This window comes from Balaenoptera musculus, chromosome 2, assembly GCF_009873245.2.
Source record: "Balaenoptera musculus isolate JJ_BM4_2016_0621 chromosome 2, mBalMus1.pri.v3, whole genome shotgun sequence".
NCBI classification, from domain to species: Eukaryota; Metazoa; Chordata; class Mammalia; order Artiodactyla; family Balaenopteridae; genus Balaenoptera; species Balaenoptera musculus.
The window spans coordinates 62,076,711-62,098,769 of NC_045786.1; the positions used below are offsets into that span (position 1 = coordinate 62,076,711).

The 22,059-nt window shown below is 39.2% G+C and overlaps 1 protein-coding gene and 2 non-coding genes across 5 annotated transcripts in view; 1 reads left to right on the forward strand and 2 right to left on the reverse strand.

Annotated features, from left to right (window-relative positions):
- Positions 1–20,261, reverse strand: part of BBS4 (Bardet-Biedl syndrome 4) — a 46,648-nt gene extending 26,387 nt beyond the window's left edge. The window contains exons 1-2 of one of the 3 annotated variants that reach the window (XM_036845199.1): positions 19,454–20,256; positions 7,152–7,203 (exon numbers count right to left, since the gene is read on the reverse strand). In XM_036845199.1, the coding sequence (XP_036701094.1) occupies positions 7,152–7,203; positions 19,454–19,477 (76 nt within the window). In that variant the 5' untranslated portion in view covers positions 19,478–20,256. Of the gene's footprint in view, positions 1–7,151; positions 7,204–19,453 lie in introns of all 3 variants that reach the window. The other 2 variants (XM_036845201.1, XM_036845200.1) reach the window with 2 other exon arrangements.
- On the forward strand, positions 13,457–13,529 carry TRNAV-UAC. Its single transcript has one exon. It is a non-coding gene; the product is annotated as a tRNA-Val (tRNA).
- TRNAA-UGC lies at positions 15,803–15,875 on the reverse strand. The gene has a single exon. It is a non-coding gene; the product is annotated as a tRNA-Ala (tRNA).
- Positions 20,262–22,059: the final 1,798 nt, after the last annotated feature.

Below are 22,059 nucleotides of genomic sequence, written 5' to 3' on the forward strand. Positions count from 1 at the left end.
CAACTCTGCTCAGGAACATAGATGATGATGGAGAAGGAGGAGGAAACTGGACTGAATCAGTAGTCACCCAAGGATCCACGTTAGAAGATAACTTTTTTAAAAAATATTAAACTGCTACCTATCCAACTTGTTTGCTTCTCATGAGCTTAAAATGGGATGAGGAAGAAAGGAAAAGGTCATATAAAAGATCAATTATGGTTTTACTACATACCCTAGATTATTTTATTTTACTTTCTCAAATCAAAACTTAATTATATTTTATCCTTCTTAGGGGTGCCTGGGTGTGTGTATCCCCCATGTGTATTTATATATGATATTTTTATATATTTATATGATTTACTTATATCTATAATTATATAATATTGATATGTAATTTATATATATATATGTATTTGATATATATCTATATCAAAGTGTTTTCTCTCCTATTATAATACTGAATGTTCCCATGAGGCTAGTGAGTCATGCAATTCAGGGACTATTCCAACATTACAGATGAGGAAATTAAGACTCCAGAGGTTAAGTGATTTGCCCATACTCAACAACTAATTAATGGAAGAGGCAGGACTATAGCCCAGGTCCCCAAAGTTACTCGTTAAACTATACCAAGTTTCTGCCCCAACTGTAAATGACTTTCTAATTTTAAAATATAAGTGTCTGGGCTATCAACTAGACATAACTTAGCAATACAAAATTAATAATGATTTTAAAGTTTTTCTATTATTAAAAAAAAGCAGGGCTTCCCTGGTGGCTCAGCGGTTAAGAATCCGCCTGCCAATGCAGGGGACACAGGTTCGAGACCTGGTCCGGGAAGATCCCACATGCCGTGGAGAAACTAAGCCCGTGCACCACAACTACTGAGCCTGCGCTCTAGAGCCCACAAGCCACAACTACTGAAGCCCGCGCGCCTACAGCCCATGCTCCGCAACAAGAGAAGCCACTGCGATGAGAAGCCCACGCACCGCAACGAAGAGTAGCCCCTGCTCACCGCAACTAGAGAAAGTCCACGGGCAGCAACCAACACCCAATGCAGCCAAAATTAAATAAATAAATTTATGAAAAAAAAAAGCAGAACAGGACTTTTAACATATTAAGGTAGCAAGATTTTCAAATTTTTGAAAAAATTGGTTGGGTTTTTTTTTTTTTTTAATACATACTTATGGTAAGACAAAGCTGAAAGGACACAGAGAGTATTAAAGACTCTCTCCATTCCTCCTCCTCACTAGAGGTGAACAGTTAGTATTTTCTAAGGAATTTCTATGCCTATATAAGCATATGGGCAAATGTACACGTGTACATGTACACAAAGGGGATTATATTAAACATATTTGGAAACTGTTTGCTTATATCTACTGAATCTAAGTACATCCTTTCCAGTGACCCAGCAATCCTGCTCCTAGATGCATGTGTACCCAAAAAACATATATTGATACTTCATGGTGGCATTATGTATAACATCTCAAAATTAAAGTATCCCTAATGTTCATTCAGAGTAAAAGGAACAAACTGGAGTATCACCCCACGATGTATTGATAATACTAGATTATAATGAAAAAAAACAGCCACTACTACATGCAACAATATAGATGAATACCACAAAGATAATTCTGAGCAAAGAAGCCAGATATTGCAAAGTACATACTGAATGATTCCATCCATTTATATTAAGTTGAAAAGCAGGCAAAACTGATCTACACGGTAGACGTTAGATACAAGTAACCACCTTTGAGAGGAGCGGTTAATGACTGGTAGGGGGCATGATGGAGGCCTCTGGGAAGCTGATGATGTTCTATAACTTAATCAGGATCGTTAGTACCTGAATATGTTCACTTCGTAAAAATTTACTGAGCTGTACAATTATAATTTATGCACTTTTCCGTATGTATGGTATATGTCAATAAAAAAGTGTCAAGAATCAAACTAAACACCTCCTCAACCAAAAAAAGTAATTTCTGCGGGACTTCCCTGGTGGAGCAGTGGTTAAGAATCTGCCTGCCAAAGCAGGGGATACGGATTCGAGCCCTGGTCCAGGAAGATCCCACATGCCGCGTAGAAACTAAGCCCGTGCGCCACAACTACTGAGCCTGCGCTCTAGAGCCCGCAAGCCACAACTACTGAGCCCACGTGCCACAACTACTGAAGCCCGCGTGCCTAGAGCCCATGCTCCACAACAAGAGAAGCCACAGCAATGAGAAGCCCGTGCACGCCAATGAAGAGTAGCCCAAGCTCGCCGCAACGAAGACCCAACACAGCCAAAAATAAATAAATACATTTATTTTTTTTAAAAATTTAATTTCTGCAATACCAATGCAGAAGAGGAAGGGGGGACATACAACTCAGTCTGCGGGTAAGGGTCAAGACTTCCTAGACAAGACACAAAAGGCATTAACCATAAAGGAAAAAAATTAATAAATCAGCCTTCTATCAAAATAAAACTTCTGATCATCAAAAGATACATTAAGGAAGTGAAAAGATAAGACACAGGCTGAGGGGTGGAGACAAAATTCACAATACATATAATAGGCAAAGGGCTTGGACCCCAAATATATTAAAGAATTCTTACAAATCAACAATAAGAAAACAAACAATCCAATTTAAAAATAAGCAAAAGACTTAAACGTTTCCTTCACAAAAGAAATGAGTGACCAATAAGTACATGAAAAGGTGTTCAACAACACTAGTCATCAGGATAATGCAAATTAAAGTCACAATAAGATACTACAACATACACACCATCATGTCTAATATGAAAAAGACAGACAGCATCAAATGCTGGTTTGAACTTACAGCAAGCAGAACTCTCATAATTGCTGGTGGGAGAGTAAAATAGTACAACCACTTTGGAAAACAGTCTTGCAATCTCTTACAAAGTTAAAACATACACTTTACATATGACCCAGCAATTCCACTCCCTAGGTACTTACCTTACAAAAATGGAAACACATGCCCCACACCCACAAAAAGATGTATAAATGTTCATAGAAGCTTTTACATAACTTTTGAAAACTGGAAACAACACAAATGTTCATCAACAGGAAAATGGATAAACAAATTGTGGTATAGTCTTACAACAGAATACTAGACAGCACTTTCAAAAAATAAAAGAACTACTGATATATATATATATATCTCAACATGGATGAATCTCATAAACATTAGGCTGAGTAAAAGATGCCAGAAGCTAAATAGTACATACTGTATGACTTCACGGCAGGAAGTTCAAGCACAGACAAAATTAACTTTCAGGGACAGAAATCAGAACAATGGTTCCCTCTAGGACAGAAATGAAGGAAGGACTGACTGTGAGGAAACTTTCTGGGTGATAAAAATGGTTAACTCGACCTGAGTGATGATTACATAAGTACATATAGTTATCAAAATTCAAAAGTTGGGCACTTAAGATTTGTAGATTTTACTAGCATTGGGAAAAAAATAAAAGTTAAATTTAACTTTTTATTTAAATTAAAAGTTAACACTGTTCCTCAAAAAAAAAAAAAACAAACAAACAGAATTACCACATGAACCAGCAATTCCACTTCTGAGTGTACACCCAAAAGAGCTGAAAGCAGAGAGCCTCTTTCTACAGTTGCTGCTAAGATGCTTCCAAGGAAGCTAAGGTCACATTGCGGTGAGGCCCTGAATAGCACCGAGCCTGGCAGCCGCCAGCTGGGCACTTTCACCTTCATCTACTTGGCCTCATTCTGCACTACAATAGGTGACAGTCACAGAGGATAGATCAATGTTCTCATTAAAGCAGTCAATGTAAATGCTGAACCCTTCTGGCAAGGCTTGTTTGCAAAGGCTCTGGCCATCACCAGCCTGGGAAGCCTCATCTGCAATGTAGGGGCTGGTGGACCCGCCCCAGCAGGAGGTCCCACCGCCTCCACCACTGTTCTCCAGCTAAGAAGAAAGTGGAAGGCAAAGAAAGAAGAACATGAGGAGTCCAATGACAACATGAGCTTTTTGACTAAATCTCTTTTGTAACATATTCAATAAAAAGCTGAAGTCCAATAAAAAAAAAAAAAAAAAGAAAGCAGGTACTCAAACAGGTATTTATACACCAACGTCCATAGCAGTGATGTTGACAATAGCCAAAAGGCTGAAACAACCCATATGTCCATCAACAGATGAATGGGTACACAAAATATGTACTGCATATACATACAATGGAATATTATTCAGCCTTAAAAAGGAATGAAATTCTGTCTAACATTCTATAACACAGATAAACCTTGAAAATATTATGCTAAGTGAAATAAGGATAAATATTGTATGATTCTGCATATATGAAATATCCAGAATAGGCAAATTCATAGAGACAGAAAGCAGAATAGAGGTTACCAGGGGCTAGAGCGGAGGGGAAATGGGGAGTGTTATTTAATGGGTACAGAATTTGTTTGGGGTGCTGAAAAAGTTTTGTAAATACATAGTGGTGATGGTTGCACAACATGGTGAATGTAATTAATGCCACTGAATTGTACTTTTAAATGGTTAAAGAAGTAAATTTTATGTAAATTTTGCCACAATTTAAAAAAGAATCTTCTATTAAAAAATACTCTGGGGACTTTCCTGGTGGTGCAGTGGTTAAGAATCTGCCTGCCAATGCAGGGGACACAGGTTCGAGCCCGGGTCCAGGAAGATCCCACATGCCGCGGAGAAACTAAGCCTGTGCGCCACAACTACTGAGCCTGAGCCTGTGCTCTAGAGCTCGCGAGCCACAACTACTGAGGCCGCGTGCCACAACTACTGAAGCCCGCACGCCTAGAGCCCGTGCTCCGCAACAAGAGAAGCCACCGCAGTGAGAAGCCTGCGCACTGCAACAAAGAGTAGCCCCTGCTCTCTGCCACTAGAGAAAGCCCACGCACAGCAATGAAGACCCAACAAAAATTAATTAATTAATTAATTTTAAAAAAAATACTCTGAAAACAAACCACAAGCTGAAATCAAGTTTATCACATAGTAAATACTGTCTCAGGTTGTAGATAAAACTCATTCTGGGCTATATAGCCACCCCAAAATGGATAAGGTCTTCAATGAAGACTCCTTTAAAGAAGGAAATATGCCCATGAAGTAAATCAATTAACTCACCTCAATTATGGATAAGGGCCTCAACTGAAAGCCAGAAGAAAGTTATCTAAGGTCGTATCATGAGGAAAAATGAAGAGGACTTAAGTAGCCCCATGTAGGATATTATTTTCTCAGAAGCATCAAGTAGTTCTGATAAACAATTCCAAATAAGTTGCTTATTCTTGAAAAAGTCCTAATATATTTGGACAAAAATCCCAAATAGAAAGTTGTTTATCCCTTCCACAGCTGGTACTCACTACCCTCAAGACTAGAGTCAAGCTAGGATATGGGCCTCTCAAGCTGAGGAGGGAAGGGGGCAGGATGGGGGACAACATCCAAATCTAGACTCAGAACTTCACAGTCAAAATGCCACGACTGCTGCTTGTTCAAATAAAGTCTCTCTGCCTGCTAATCCAACTTGTGTGAATTCCTCACATTAAACTTACCAACTTCCTGCCTTCTACTTTAAAGTATCATACTACTTAACCACAGCAGTGGTTCTCAATCAGGAACAATTTTGTACCCCCAGGGAACATCTGGCATTTTTTATCTCATTAGCCTGAATTGGGCATGGGCCAATTCTTGATTGGTGTATACTAATTACAACTCTCCTGGACTGGGAGTCAAATGAACCACAGGGTTTGACCCTGGAGGAATTATGGAAAGAACACTGGAGAGATGATTACAATACCCACAAGCCCCACCACCAGACTAGCCAAATCACTCTGGTGATGAAATGAAATGACAGATACCACAGCGAGATGAGTCTCATGTCCAGAAATGGTGTTTAAATTATTAGCGATGATGTTAGACATTGGCAGAATTCATCCAAATTTCACAAATAATCTAAATGGTACATGCACTGCTCTTTACAGTGTTTTCCTAAAAAAACTTTGAAAGTATATTCCTGAAAGTTAATAATTTCCAACAACTTGTATAATTTCGAAGTGTAACTGAAATGTCCCAAATAAACAGTTTATTGACAAAATCAACTTTAAAACTCTTAGCATACAACAGGAAAACACATGCTGCAAAAGGGCATATAGCCTGGTGCTCAGGTATGCAAACAAGAGCAACACACAGGACCCTGGGCAAGTCACGCCCCTTCCATGGTTTCCTCATCTAGCAAATAATAAATAAATGAATAAATAATAAAACAGATGGTCTCTCCTGCTAAACAAAAAGTTCAGGTATTTTCCAATGCCTGGCAAGTAGCTAGGACATCCAGTCCTTTAGACATGGAAGAACATCCAGTATAGTCACTGACAACTTGATGCAAACCCTCCTAAGACTTCATAGGTTAACAACTGAAGAAATCCTATTCCTCTATATAAAATATATATCCCTATTGGATTTTATTTTATTTAAAAAAATTTTTTTTGGCTGAGCCGCATGGCATCTTAGTTCCCCGATCAGGAATCAAACCCGGGCCCCCAGCAGTGAAAGCATCGAGTCCTAACCACTGGACTGCCAGGGAATTATCTCTCTATCATATTTTTAAAGGCAGTTCTTTACAATATAGGTCCTCACCTAGTTAGGCTTCCCAGACTCAATTTTTATAAAACCTCACACCTATTTAACATATGTATATATGAGATTATTTGAGGCCTGATATGTACTATAGGAACTTTAGAGTGGTTTTTCCACAAGTAGAAAATTAGTACACATTTATATAATAATAAAACCCCATTTAAACATATTTACAGGTAAGGACTTCCCTGGTGGCACAGTGGATAAGACTTCACGCTCCCAATGCAGGGGCCCTGGTTCAATCCCCGGTCATGGAACTAGATCCCACACGCATGCCGCAACTAAGAGTTCACATGCCACAACTAAGGAGCCCGCCTGCCGCAACTAAGACCCAACATAAGCAAATAAATAAGTAAATAAACATATTTATAGGTAAAATCAATCCCGTAATATCTAACAACTTCACAAAATAAAAGCTAGATTTGGCAGAACATTCAGACTACTGCTTTTCTCAACAATCATATTTTTAAAAGCTCTAGTGGATACAGGATAGAAGAATCAATAAGACAGAGAAATTGTGCAAATATACACACAAAATGAAATTATATACAGACCTTTTTTCAGCCGGGGTTTTAGAGATTCAGCAGATGCAGGAAACTGAGTTCTCTGAAATGAAAGAAGTCTGTTAAAACACCACCATAAATCTTGCTAGCTTAAAGAATCATTCAAATAACAGTCATCAATAGCTCTCCAACCATGCAAGTAATCCATTACCTGCATACACGTACAAAGAATTATTTTGAATATGGTTTAAAAAACAAATGTCAGGTCATACTTTTGCTGTCCAAACTATTAATAATGTATAATGCATATTTATAATTACTTACAATATATATTTATTATAATTATAATGCATGATACAATGTATACAAATTAATGTCAACATATTAGTATTATACTTAATGCTATACTTCTTGGCAGCCAACCAAAAAAGTGATAATTTTGATAAGAGGAAGCTTATGAGGTCATCTACACAAAGATGGTCTAGCACTCAGTTCTAGGAGGGAGTATTTTAAAAGGGACATTATTTAATATTATAGATACTATACTGTACTATAACTTCGCAGAAAATCTTCAAATGAATTTTTCTTTTATTTACCTCCCATGTTATATAAGGTATGATACAAGCAAAAATAATGGCTGAACATTTCCAGAAGTAATGAGACACACTAATCTTTAGATTCTGGATGCTCAACCAATTCTAACCAAGTTAAATGAAAATAAATCCACACTTTAGATCCATCATACGGACCTGCACAGGGACAATAATAAGTTCTTAAAAATAACCAAAGAAAAATAATATCACCAGATTACCTGCAACGAAAGGACAGTTAGATTGACAGCTGACTTCTCAATAATTAAAAATGGAAGATAATATCATATGACATTATAAGAATAACTATCCCCAAGAGTATAAAATACTAAGTAAAATGAATATTAACCTAGACATGAGATCAGCAAACTATGGCTCACAAATCAGATACAGCCTATGTTTATGTGGTCCACAAGCTAAGAATAATTTTTATATTTTTCATGGTTAAAAAAAAAATTTAACAATATTTTATAACACATGAAAATTATATAAAATTCAAACTTCAGTGTCTACAACCAAAATTTTATCAGAACAGTCACACTCATGTGTTTACATATTGCCTATAGTTGCTTCCTACAACTGCATCGTTGATTTACTTGTGACAGAGAATATATGGCCCATGAAGCTCTAACTATTTACTATCGGCCCCTTAAAAAACAGTTTGCCAACCCCCAATCTGAACTCTTACACGAATCAAAACTAACATTCACAAAAAATGGCAAATTTTATAAGGCTTTCAGACAAATAAAATTTGAGAGTTTTTAGAATTCCTAAATAAACTTTTAATGGACGTATTTACATTAGGAGAAAGGAAAACAACCCCAGAAGGAAGGAGTGGAACAAGCAAAGGAATTGGTAAAATACGGACATATATTATAAGCATCTACTTACTGAATAAAACAAAGTACAATTTGTAGTGCTGAACTGAGAAAGACAAAAACTAAAAAACTGAACAACAATGGCATGAATTGGCAGAAAGCAAAGGGAAACAAAACATTCAATGATCCCTGTATTATTCAGGTTTACATTTGAACTTTAAGTTAAATATATATTATTTTTAAAAATCTGGACACTCACTTAAGGAAGATTAAAGTAAGAAAAGGAGAAAAAAATGAAATTCTCTAAAAGACAGATTATCAGAATGGATTTTTTAAAAAATCTAGATATATGCTATTTGTATGCGGATATCAGAATGTGGAGAAAGCTCTGACCCTCTGAAGACGCTGGGCTGGCAGGTTCATGCTGCTGATTAGCAGGTGTGTTGACAAGCTTTCTAGAACGTATCTGGGGTGAGAAAGAGGGCTGTGGGGAAAAAAAGACTTCTAATGTTAAGAATAGCTAAGGAACTTCCCTGGTGGCACAGTGGTTAAGAATCCACCTGCCAAAGCAGGGGACACGGGTTCGATCCCTGGTCCGGGAAGATCCCACATGCCACGGAGGAACTAAGCCCGTGCACCACAACTACTGAGCCTGCGCTCTAGAACTCTCGAGCCACAACTACTGAAGCCCGTGTGCCTAGAGCCAGTGCTCCGCAACAAGAGAAGCCACCACAATAAGAAGCCCGCACACCGCAACGAAGAGTAGCCCCCGCTCTCCACAGCTAGAAAAAGCCTGTGTGCAGCAACCAACACCCAATGCAGCCAAAAATAAACAAATAAATGAATAAATTTATTAACAAAAAAAATCTGGGTACTCACTTAAGGAAGATTAAAGAAAGAAAAGAAGGAGAAAAAATGAAATTCTCTAGTTAAAAATTACCAGAAAGGATTTTTTTTAAAAATCTAGATATATGCTATCTGTATAAAGAAAGATCTAAAACATAAGGGCAAAGGAAAACAAAGTAAAAGGATGAGAACAGATACAGCAGGAAAATAGAAGCAAAAAGAAAAAGTAGCAGTATTAGCATTGAGACAAAATAGACTTCAAGAAAAAAAGCTTCATCAGGAAAATGAAAACAAATTAGACTGAAGATTAAAATGGAAAGAGCAAATTTTAAAAACTTTAAAAAATACACTCTACATAGAGAATCCTAAAGATGCCACCAGAAAACTACTACAGCTAATCAATGAATTTGGTAAAGTAGCAGGATACAAAATTAATGCACAGAAACCTCTTGCATTCCCATACACTAATGATAAAAAATCTGAAAGAGAAATTAAGGAAACACTCCCATTTACCACTGCAACAAAAAGAATAAAATACCTAGGAATAAACCTACCTAAGGAGACAAAAGACCTGTATGCAGAAAACTATAAGACACTGATGAAAGAAATTAAAGATGATACCAACAGGGCTTCCCTGGTGGTGCAGTGGTTGAGAATCTGCCTGCCAATGCAGGGGACACGGGTTCGAGCCCTGGTCTGGGAAGGTCCCACATGCCGCGGAGCAGCTAGGCCCATGAGCCACAATTACTGAGCCTGCGCGTCTGTAGCCTGTGCTCCGCAACAAGAGAGGCCGCGATAGTGAGAGGCCCGCGCACCGCGATGAAGAGTGGCCCCCACTCGCCGCAACTAGAGAAAGCCCTCGCACAGAAACGAAGACCCAACACAGCCATAAATAAATAAATAAATAAATAAAATAAAATAAAATATATATATATATAGCTAGGTTTAAAAAAAAAAAAAAGATGATACCAACAGATGGAGAGATATACCATGTTCTTGGATTGGAAGAATCAACATTGTGAAAATGACTAAACTACCCAAAGCAATCTACAGATTCAATGCAATCCCTATCAAACTACCAATGGCATTTTTCACAGAACTAGAACAAAAAATTTCACAATTTGTATGGAAACACAAAACACCCCGAATAGCCAAAGCAATCTTGAGACAGAAAAACGGAGCTGGAGGAATCAGGCTCCCAGACTTCAGACTATACTACAAAGCTACAGTAATCAAGACAGTATGGCACTAGCACAAAAACAGAAATCTAGATCAATGGAACAGGACAGAAAGCCCAGAGATAAACCCATGCACATATGGTCACCTTATTTTTGATAAAGGAGGCAAGAATATACAATGGAGAAAAGACAGTCTCTTCAATAAGTGGTGCTGGGAAAACTGGACAGCTACATGTAAAAGAATGAAATTAGAACACTCCCTAACACCATACAAAAAAACAAACTCAAAATGGATTAAAGACCTAAATATAAAGCCAGACACTATAAAACTCTTAGAGGAAAACATAGGCAGAACATTCTATGACATACATCACAGCAAGATCCTTTTTGACCCACCTCCAAGAGAAATGGAAATAAAAACAAAAATAAACAAATGGGACCTAATGAAACTTAAAAGCTTTTGCACAGCAAAGGAAACCTTAAGAAAGACAAAAAGACAACCCTCAGAATGGGAGAAAATATTTGCAATCAAGGCAACTGACAAAGGATTAATTTCCAAAATATACAAGCAGCTCATGCACATCAATATCAAAAAAAAACAAACAACCCAATCCAAAAATGGGCAGAAGACCTAAACAGACATTTCTCCAAAGAAGATATAGAGATTGCCAACAAACACATAAAAGGATGTTCAACATCACTAATCATTAGAGAAATGCAAATCAAAACTACAATGAGGTATCACTTCACACCAGTCAGAATGGCCATCATCAAAAAATCTACAAACAATAAATGCTGGAGAGGGTGTGGAGAAAAGGGAACACTCTTGCACTGTTGGTGGGAATGTAAACTGATACAGCCACTATGGAGAACAGTATGGAGGTTCCTTAAAAAACTAAAAGTAGAACTACCATACGACCCAGCAATCCCACTACTGGGCATATACCCTGAGAAAACCATAATTCAAAAAGAGTCATGTACCACAATGTTCATTGCAGCACTATTTACAATCGCCAGGACATGGAAGCAACCTAAGTGTCCATCGACAGATGAATGGGTAAAGAAGATGTGGCACATATATACAATGGAATATTACTCCGCCATAAAAAAAAGCAAAATTGAGTTATTTGTAGTAAGGTGGATGGACCTAGAGTCTGTCATACAGAGTGAAGTAAGTCAGAAAGAGAAAAACAAATACCATATGCTAACACATATATATGGAATCTAAAAAAGAAAAAAAAATGGCTCTTAAGAACCTAGGGGCAGGACAGGAATAAAGACGCAGACGTAGAGAATGGACTGAGGACACGGGGAGAGGGGAGGGGAAGTTGGGACGAAGTGAGAGAGTGGCATGGACATATATACACTACCAAATGTGAAAAAGCTAGTGGGAAGCAGCCACATAGCACAGGGAGATCAGCTCGGTGCTTTGTGACCACCTAGAGGGGTGGGGCAGGGAGGGTGGGAGGGAGACACAAGAGGGAGGAGATATGGGGATATATGTATATGTATAGCTGATTCACTTTGTTATAAAGCAGAAACTAATACACCATTGGAAAGCAATTATACTTCAATAAAGATGTTAAAAAAAACACATAAGGTAGGGAAGGATTACTTCCAACAAGATATAAAAGCACAAACCAATTAAGAAAAGATCTAAACATTCAACTACATTAAAATTAATAACTTCTGGGGACTTTCCTGGCAGTCCAGTGGTTAGGACTTGGTGCTTTCACTGCCAGTGTCCCTGGGTTCAACCCCTGGTTGGGGAACTAAGACCCCATAAGCTGCGCAGCTCGGCCAAAAAAAAAAAAAAAAATTAATAACTTCTGTTCCAAAGAAGAAATAAAGACAGAAGACTAAGAGAAGATATTTGCAATACAAAACAAAACCAAAAAAAGACAAAGAATTAACAGCCCGCAACTATAAATAACTATAAATCAATAAGAAAAACAAATAGTGAGGTAGAAAAATAAGCAAAACATAAGAACCAGGCATTGCACAGAAAAGGAAATGGAGACAACCAGTGATGCTCTACCTAATTACTAATCAGGGAAATGTAAATTACTATCACATTAAGACTTCATTTCATATCCACCATATTGACAAAATTTAAAGCTATATCAAGGATGTGAGCAAGAGGAACTGGTGGTAGAAGCATACATTGTTACAATCACCGCAGAATCTCCCATAAGTTACAAGGTTGAAGATGTACATAGCCCAGAAACCAGCAATCCACTTCGAGGAATACCCTGGGGAAATTCTTAGATCAGGAGACATATATGAGTGTTCATAGCCAGGTATGAGATACTCTTACTCCTTAAATGTTGTACCCTAAGCGCTTCAGTTGCCTTACCCTAGTCCTGGCCCTGTTCATAGCAGCATTCTTTTTTTTTAATTAAAAACCAGAAGGAAAAAAAAAGTTGAACTTACAGAAACAGAGAGTAGAAAAGTGCTTGCCAGGGTTAAGGATGAATATGGTCTAAGGATCTAATGCATAACATGGTGACTATAGTTGATAACACTGTACTGTATAACTGAAATTTAAGAGAATAGAATTTAACTGTTCTCACACACACAAAATAGTTATACATATGAGGTGATGAGTGTATTTAATTAACTCAGCGGTGGGAATCCTTTCACTGTGTGTGTGTGTGTGTGTGTGTGTGTGTGTGTGTGTGTATAAAATCCTCATGTTGTATACTAACTTTATTTGTCAATTATACCTCAGTAAAGCTGGAAAAAAATCAGAAATAACCCAAATCTCTATCTAATAGAATGGACATACTGTAGCATTTCCCTATAATGAGATACTTCACAGCATTAAAAAATGAAAAAACTAAACATTAATTTTTTAAAAATCAATATATTGTTTAAGGGTATTAAGTATGACAAAAGCTATAAAGAAAACCAAAAGAGGGACTTCCCTGGTGGTCCAGTGGGTAAGACTCCGCACTTACAATGCAGGGTGCCCAGGTTCAATCCCTGGTTGGGGAACTAGATCCCGCACGCATGCCACGACTAAGAAGTACGCATGCCACAATGAAGATCCCACATGCCACGACTAAGACCCGGCACAGCCAAAAAAATAATAATAAATAAATAAATAAATTTTTAAAAAAGAAAACCAAAAGAATAATTAACATAAAATTGAGGAAAGAGATCATTTCTGACGGAGAAGGAGGAAAATGAGGTAGGGGAGACATTTAGGTTTCAAAGTTTTTTGTGTGTTTTTTATGTATTTATTTATTTATTTATTTTTGGCTGCTTTGGCTCTTCATTGCTGCGCACAGGCTTTCTCTAGTTGCAGCGAGCGGGGGCTACTCTTCGTTGAGGTGCCCGGGCTTCTCACTGCAGTGGCTTCTCTTGTTGCGGAGCACGGGCTCTAGGCGCGCGGGCTTCAGTAGTTGTGGCTTATAGGCTCTAGAGTGCAGGCTCAGTAGTTGTGGCACACGGGCTTAGTTGCTCTGCAGCATGTGGGATTTTCCTGGACCAGGGCTCAAACCCGTGTCCCCTGCATTGGCAGGCGGATTCTTTTTTTTTTTTTTTTTTAAACTTTGTTCTCATAGAATTTTTTTTTTAATTTATTTATTTATTTATTTTTGGCTGTGTTGGGTCTTCGTTTCTGTGCGAGGGCTTTCTCCAGTTGCGGCGAGCGGGGGCCACTCTTCATCGCGGTGCGCGGGCCTCGCACTATCGCGGCCTCTTTTGTTGCGGAGCACAGGCTCCAGACGCGCAGGCTCAGTAGTTGTGGCTCACGGGCTTAGTTGCTCCGCGGCATGTGGGAGCCTCCCAGACCAGGGCTCGAACCCATGTCATCTGCATTGGCAGGCAGACTCTCAACCACTGCACCACCAGGGAAGCCCCCGGCAGGCGGATTCTTAACCACTGTGTCACCAGGGAAGCCCCAAAGTTATTTTTAATGACTCATTTCTTAACATGTGAGGTAGGAACACAAGCTTTTATTATAGAGTTGATGCTTGAACAACAGGGGTTTGAACCTTGAGGGTCCACTTATATACGGATTTTTTTCAATAGTAAATACTACAGTGCTATATTCCAAGGTTGGTTGAATCCACAGATGCAAGGGAACTGGGGATAGGGAGGATCACTGTAAGCTTTACTTAGATTTTCAACCGTGCAGAGGATCAGTGCCCCTAATCCCCATGTTGTTCCTAGGTCAACAGCATTGTTCTTTAAAACTTACAAATAACCTTTTATTCATTCTTTTCGAAGTATGATATATTTCATAACAACCAAAAACTCCTCAAAATAAAAGAGAATACATAATTTGTTCTTTTAGCTATTTTATTACCTTGATTTAACATATACAGAAATCTTAATAATAAAAGAAATAACCCATTTTTAAATGGGCAAAAGATCTGTAGAGACACTTCAAAGAGATATAGATGGATAAGCACATTAAAAAATATTGAATATCATTATTCATTAGGGAGATACAAATTAAAATCACAATAACCACTACTACACATCCACTAGAATGGCTAAAATCAAAAAGACTGACAATACCAAGTGTTCACAAGGGTGTGGAAAAACTGAATCCTTCATACACTGCTCATGGGAATGTAAAACGGTAGAGTATAGCCACTTTAGAAAACAGTTTAGCAGGTTTTTTTTTTTAAACATAAATTTACCATACAACCCAGCAATTACTCTCCTAGAGAAATGAAAACATATGCATGCAAAGATTTGCATGCCAGTAACAATAGTGACATTATTCAAATAACCAAAAACAGGAAATGTTCCAATGTCCATCAATTTGTGGATAAACAAAATGTGTATGTTCATATAGTGGAATTCTGCTTAGATAAAAAGTTACAAACTACTGCTACATACAACAATATGAATGAACCTTAAAACACATGCTAAGTGATTCCATTATATGAAATTGTAGAAAAGGCAAAACTATGCAGACAGAAAGCAGATCAGCCATGGGGCTGGGGTTAGGATTAGAGATAGGCTGCAAGTGGTTACAAGGGAACTTTCTGGACTGACGGACAGACGTAAGTAGATCATGGTGACAATTGTGCAACTGTATAAATTTACTAAAACTGATCAAACTGCATACTTAAAATAGGTAGATTTTATGGTATGTGTATTATACCTCAACAAAGCTGTTTTTTTCTAATATTTATTTATTTATTTGGCTGTGCCAGGTCTTAGTTGTGGCATGCGGGATTTTCATTGCTGCATGCGGGATCTTCAGTTGCAGCATGTGGAATCTTTTAGCTACGGCATGCGGGATCTAGTTCCCTCACCAGGGATCCAACCTGGGCCCCCTGCATTGCAAGTGCAGAGTCTTAGCCACTGGACCACCAGGGAAGTCCCATAGCTATTTTTATAATGCAAAAGAACCCAATTTTTTTTTTTTTTAATCTAACTGGGATTTCTTTTTTACTTTGGGGAAAAGTAAGAATCTTAAAGGGTCAAAAAGCATTTTCATGAGTCAGCAATGCTTTCTTCTGCACAAAGTAGAATTAAAATAAATTATAATTTTTTGATGAGTCTCTTTCTCAAAAGATCTTCCAGGACATTCTGAGATACAAAGGATTCTATTAGCCCACTCAATCTCATTCATAACTGGGATATATATAGAATAAGTTCTTTACTTTTTTTGGTTCTTTCTTCATTTTTGAGTAGTTCTGTGATGATTTATTCATCTAACAAATATTCATGTAGCACTTAATATGTGCTAGGCACTATATCTGAGCCAAATCAACTAGTGCAGTAGTAATTTTTGCTTTCTGTTCTGAAAGGTTTAATCTTTTAATTTACAGGAAGATTGATGGGTATTTATACAAATACACCAAAAAATAGTAATTAGGGAGTTATAAAAATGTTTATAAGTATAAAGCATAGAAACCAGAGCTATTTGCTTGGTTTTTTTTAAGATCTCTAAACTATTTATTATATATTCTTAAATAAAACATAAATATCAGTCCCTAGTTTTCCTAAGGAATAGGTAATAATTCTCAGTAGTTTGGTAGCATATTAGAATTTCTGTGTGTCCCACCTTGGACTAGTTTTACTCTTTTTTGCTGGGGTGTCTCCTAGTCTCAAGGCCTTTGCTGCAGAATTCTTAGATTTTTACTTATGAATTTGTTCAAAATTCTCTGAGTTTTAAGTCTTTTAGTCTTCTCTCATCCACATCTATGTGTATCCATATCTATAGATCTACATGTTTTTCCTTTGTGTCACAAACAGATCAAACAATATACCCTTGTTAAAAACAAGACAACAGGCCCAACATGGAATCATATTTGCTAAGCCTCATGTCACCAAACAGAGCCTTACAGTTTCAGCTCTCCCAGAAATGGAATTTTAAACCAGTCAATCAGGAGTCATCTGATCAGCCCTAGTTACATAATATGACTGATAAACCTCTGCCATCCCCTAAAGGAAAGTGACCTTGCAATAACCAACTCACTCTGTCTGTAACTTCCTTGTTCCTGCTCCTTGTTGCCTGTTAAAGCATTCTATTTTGTACAGCTCCTCAGAGCTCCTTTCTATCTGCTAGACTGGATGCTGACTGATTCGTGAATCACTGAATAAAGCCAAGTTGAACTTTCTTTTTTTAACACCCCACTCCACAACTAGCTTTTATTTAAATGTAAACCATGGAAATCTCTCCACATCAATGTATATAGTCCTAACATTCTTTTCAATGGCTGCATAATATTCCTCAGTATGGGCATATCAGAAGTCATCCATTACCCTACTAATGGGCATTCACTTTGTTTCCAGCTTTTTGCCATTATAAACAGTACTGCAATGAGTACCTTGGACTGGGTGCTTATGTTTTGCTTTTATTTCAATGGGATACAGGTCTAGGAGTGGCACTGCTAAGTCCTTTTAATTCTATTACAAGATGCCATTATCACTTCCAAAAAGGATAAAATTCAAATTTCCATGCAGTGGTAACCTGAAAGATGAGTTACTATAAATATAACACTGCTAGCATTAAACTTGATAATAATGGAAATGATTAGTTAACTTGCAGCTGAAGTGCTAAAGTCATATCAAAAAAAAAAAAGCCAGACTTCGCTGGTGGCACGGTTATTAAGAACCCGCCTGTTAGGCTTCCCTGGTGGCACAGTAGTTAAGAATCCGTCTGCCAATGCAGGGGACATGGGTTCGAGCCCTGGTCCGGGAAGATCCCACATGCCGCGGAGCAACTAAGCCCTTGCGCCACAACTACTGAGCCTGCACTCTAGAGCTCGCGAGCCACAACTACTGAGCCCACGTGCCACAACTACTGAAGCTTGCACGCCTAGAGCCCGTGCTCCGCAACAAGAGAAGCCACCGCAATGACAAGCCCGCGCAACAAAAGAGTAGCCCCCGCTCGCCGCAACTAGAGAAAGCCTGCCTGCGGCAACAAAGACCCAACACAGCCAAAAATAAATAAATTTATAAAGAAAAAAAAAGAATCCACCTGCCAATGCAGGGGACACGGGTTCGATCCCTGGTCCAGTAAGATCCCACATGCCGTGGAGCAACTAAGCTCGTGCGCCACAACTACTGAGCCTGCGCTCTAGAGCCCATGAGCCACAACTACTGAAGCCCACAGCCTTAGAGCCCGAGCTCCGCAACAAGAGAAGCCACCGCAATGAGAAGCCCGCGCACCGCAAGGATGAGTAGACTCTGCTCACGGCAACTAGAGAAAGCCTGCATGCAGCAACGAAGACCCAACGCAGCCAAAAATAAATTTAAAAAAAAACAAAAACGTCATCCTCTTTAATACACTACCAGGGATTCAAAAGTATAGAACGATTCTGCCATCACGTTCCTATTCCGTTCATGAACACCTACCTATACCTGCAGTAAGCACTAGAGGATAAGCTATATTTGCAACAATGTCATGTTACCCTTATACCTAACATTTAAGACTATGTAGCTGAAGTATTTTCTTTAGTATGTTTTCAATGTCTAAAATCTAGAAACATTAATCATGCTTTTAATTTTTTTTTAATTCGTAGCTTAACAAAAATCTTTGCTTTGGGCCTCCTGGTCTGTATTCAGAGTTTTCTAATTACACTAAAATAATTTGATTTCGCTGCAAATGAAGAGAGACAGGAAAACAAACAGGCCCCCTGACAAGGTGATACTGGCCGGCCAGCTCCCTAGCAGCCAAAACTAAGTTATAGAAGTCTGTCAAAGGCTGCTATTTTGTCTCCTAAGTTTTCCAGGGGGGTTTTCAAAGGGCAATAAATCCCGAATAAATAACTAAAGTCATTCTAATAAACGTGCAGAACATGCTTTGAAATTCAATATTAAAACAAGGCAGACAAGGTTTCACACTTGGAATTTTACAGAAATTAGATCCAATTATGAATTTACGCCTCAAAAATAACTACTACTGGGTCATCCCGAATTCACCTGAGTTACTCTGTATTAGCAGTTCTGTGGAGTTTAAATCAACGACTAACTCAGGCCAGCTGAATTCCTAAATTTGCGAAAACATGCTCTCGCCCCATCCGCAGAAGGTAATGACGCTGAAAGCTTCCAGGATTTGTCTCATTCAATGCCTAATCCAGGGGATTAACAGAAACTGTCTCTGCACGGGTGGTAGTGCTTCCTTTCCAAACCTCATGAGACAGAAAACATGGAGCTAGGAAAAGAGCCATTTCCGATGAAAATCTCCTAGAGCACCCCAAGAGAGACCCCAGTCCTAGCACAGGCCCAGAGCTGCAAAGAATTCAGCAGGGCCCCAGACGGAGCAGTTCCCGGGAGTCTGACCGTGTCGCCCCGGCCACCCCGAGGCGCTCCAGCCCCGGCCACGCATTTCCCCAGCAGCAGCTGCGTGGGACACAGACCGACCGCCAGCCCCCCTTCTCCGCTCCGCCTGGCCCTGCCCAACCCCGCCTGGCAGCCGGGACACCAAGCAGAACCTCAACGCTCACCGTCGCGAGTCTCTGCTCAGCCATCTTAGCTCCGCCCACCGCTGCGAGGCCGGAAGTCGGCTGTTTCCCAAAAGACCAGGCAAACGGAAGTCGTAGGACTGGGGAAGCGGGGAGGGGCCTGAGTAGGGAAAGAAGTAGATCGCCGAGCGGGAAGCTTTGCCTGGGAGGAGGAGGGTCTTCCGGAAGCGGGGAAAGGGTTGGGTGATTTCCTGCGGCCCACTTGGCTCTAAAGGAGCTGGTGAGGGAATGCGCAGCCAGTCGTCCCCTTCATCCCGGCCAGCCCCTACCGCCCTACACCATTGTGTGGACGCTGCTTGAGAAACCCCCAAAAGCGCTGGGTGGAGTGGCCAGCCACAACTGGGACGGCAGCGCGCCCTCCCGCCGCCTGGCCCTGCTCTGCTTTGACGCCACCCAGCATTTATTTCCAGCGTCTTTCCGGGAGTCCCGGCCCTCAAGCCCAAACCCTACGGCGGAGAACCTCATTCTCGCCTTACATAAAAATTCCTTGTTTCTCGGCTGTCTTTGTCTAACTAAGGTATTACCCGCCTCATCAGCCTCCCACTTTTGTTTACGCTAGAGTTTGCAAATCCGCTGCTGGTGGGCTGCATTTGAAGGCAGTCTTGTTTTGACTGGAAATACTTAAAAATCAGGAGATCTCGCAAGAAAGCCAGAAATCCGGCCTCGGAATAAATAATGATCCGACAGTGGGCCTGCATTCCTGCTTGGCGGTAAAATAGATCTGAAAACAGCTGCTACTGTACTTAGGCATTTGTTGGCCTTTTTGCCACAGTCCTGTCTTCCCAGCACACTTCAGCCGTTTTACATTACCTTTCTAGCCCCTGCTGTGGTGAATTAAATGCTCAGGCTTTCCACTGGGTGACCGTGGAAATACGTGGGCTTTCGAGTCAAACATGAGTTCCGTATTTGACTACTGCATGACGTGAGCCAGTCATTTCTTTGAGCTTCATTCATTCCAGTACCAGGAGCTATGCGATGAGCGAAATACGCGGGATCCCTGACCTTGGAGTGTAGCGAGGAAGTCACACATTAAATAACGTAAGCAAAGTTTATGAAGAAACAGTTCACTAAAGAAGAAATACAAATGCCTCTTGAACATACGAAAATATAACTTTGCAAGGAAGAGAAAACATGCAAATTAAAGTTTCCAAGAGATATTTTCCACCTCTTACATTGTCAGAGAACAAAAATTTTCATTGAGTTGTGAGTAAACATGCATTCTTCATCTGTGGCTAGAGGGAATGTGAATTTGTACAACTTCCATTGACAGCAGTTTGGAAATTACTACCCAAATTTAAAATGCACATAACCTTTAACTTCTTTATTTTAATTCTAGGAATATATTCTATAGGTATAAATGTGGAAAATGACTTTAAATACAGAGTTATTCAATGCAGCATTGTTCGTAATAACCAAAGCCTGAAAACAACCTAAATGCCCAATAATTAAGGTTAAAGAAATAATGATGAGCCCATACTGTATGGTACATGAAAAAGAAACCATTTACATAGCGATATAGAAGAATTGTCAAGATATATTAACAGATAAAAACAAAGTGCAGAAAAATGTACATAGGATCTGTTAATAAAAGAGAAGGCAAAATTAAGATGAAAATTATGTACATAATTGCTTATATACTCAAAATCTCTGAAAGGATATTCAATATGCTAAAAGTAGTTACTTGTAAGGAAGAAAACTGGGTAGCAGAGGGACGGGGAAGGGAAGAGGCTCTATACTCTGTTACAATTTGAATTTTGTATGAAATGGAAGTAGTTACTTGTAAGGAAGAAAACTGGGTAGCAGAGGGACGGGGAAGGGAAGAGACTCTATACCCTGTTACAATTTGAATTCTGTATGAAATGGATGTATTACCTATTCCAATAACAGAGAAAATTAAAAGAACAACATAACTATATAATTGTGATAATGCTGAGGAAAAATACAGAGTAGTAAAAGCAAATAACAGGGAGATCCAATCTAGACTTGTTTGGACAGGGAAGTTTCCCTGGGTAAGATATGTTTAAAATGAGACCTAAAGGATAAGGCATTAGTTTGGGGAAGGGGGATGAGGAAGTGGGCAGGCTGGGGAAAAATTCTAAGGCAAAGGAAAAGCTTGTGCAAAGGCCCTGAGGATGGAAGCAGCTTGGCCAGTTTGCAGCACAGAAAGACCAGCATGGCTGGAAAGAGGAAGGGGAAAAGAGTTGGTTGCAATAGGTGGAGAGGTAGGAGAGACTAGTGGTGCAGATCCACAGAGGCCATGCGAGGGATTTTACTCTAAGGACATTGGGAAGGCACTAGAGAGTTTTGAGCAAGGAGTAACATAGTCAAAATTAACATTTAAGTCATGTTAAATGAATGAATGTGTTCATGTTAGCTAATGAGTGGAGAATGAATTGAGAGGGGGACAAGAATTGATTATCTAGGGGTGACTAAAAGGATACTGCAAATGAAATGATAAAACAGTTCACTTGGACTAGAGTGAAGGGAAAAGGAGAAAAAGTGAATGGATTCTCAAGAATTTTAGGAGGTAAAACAAATTTCCTAAGGTGTAGAATTGGATATGGGAGAATGAAGGAAAGGGATATAGA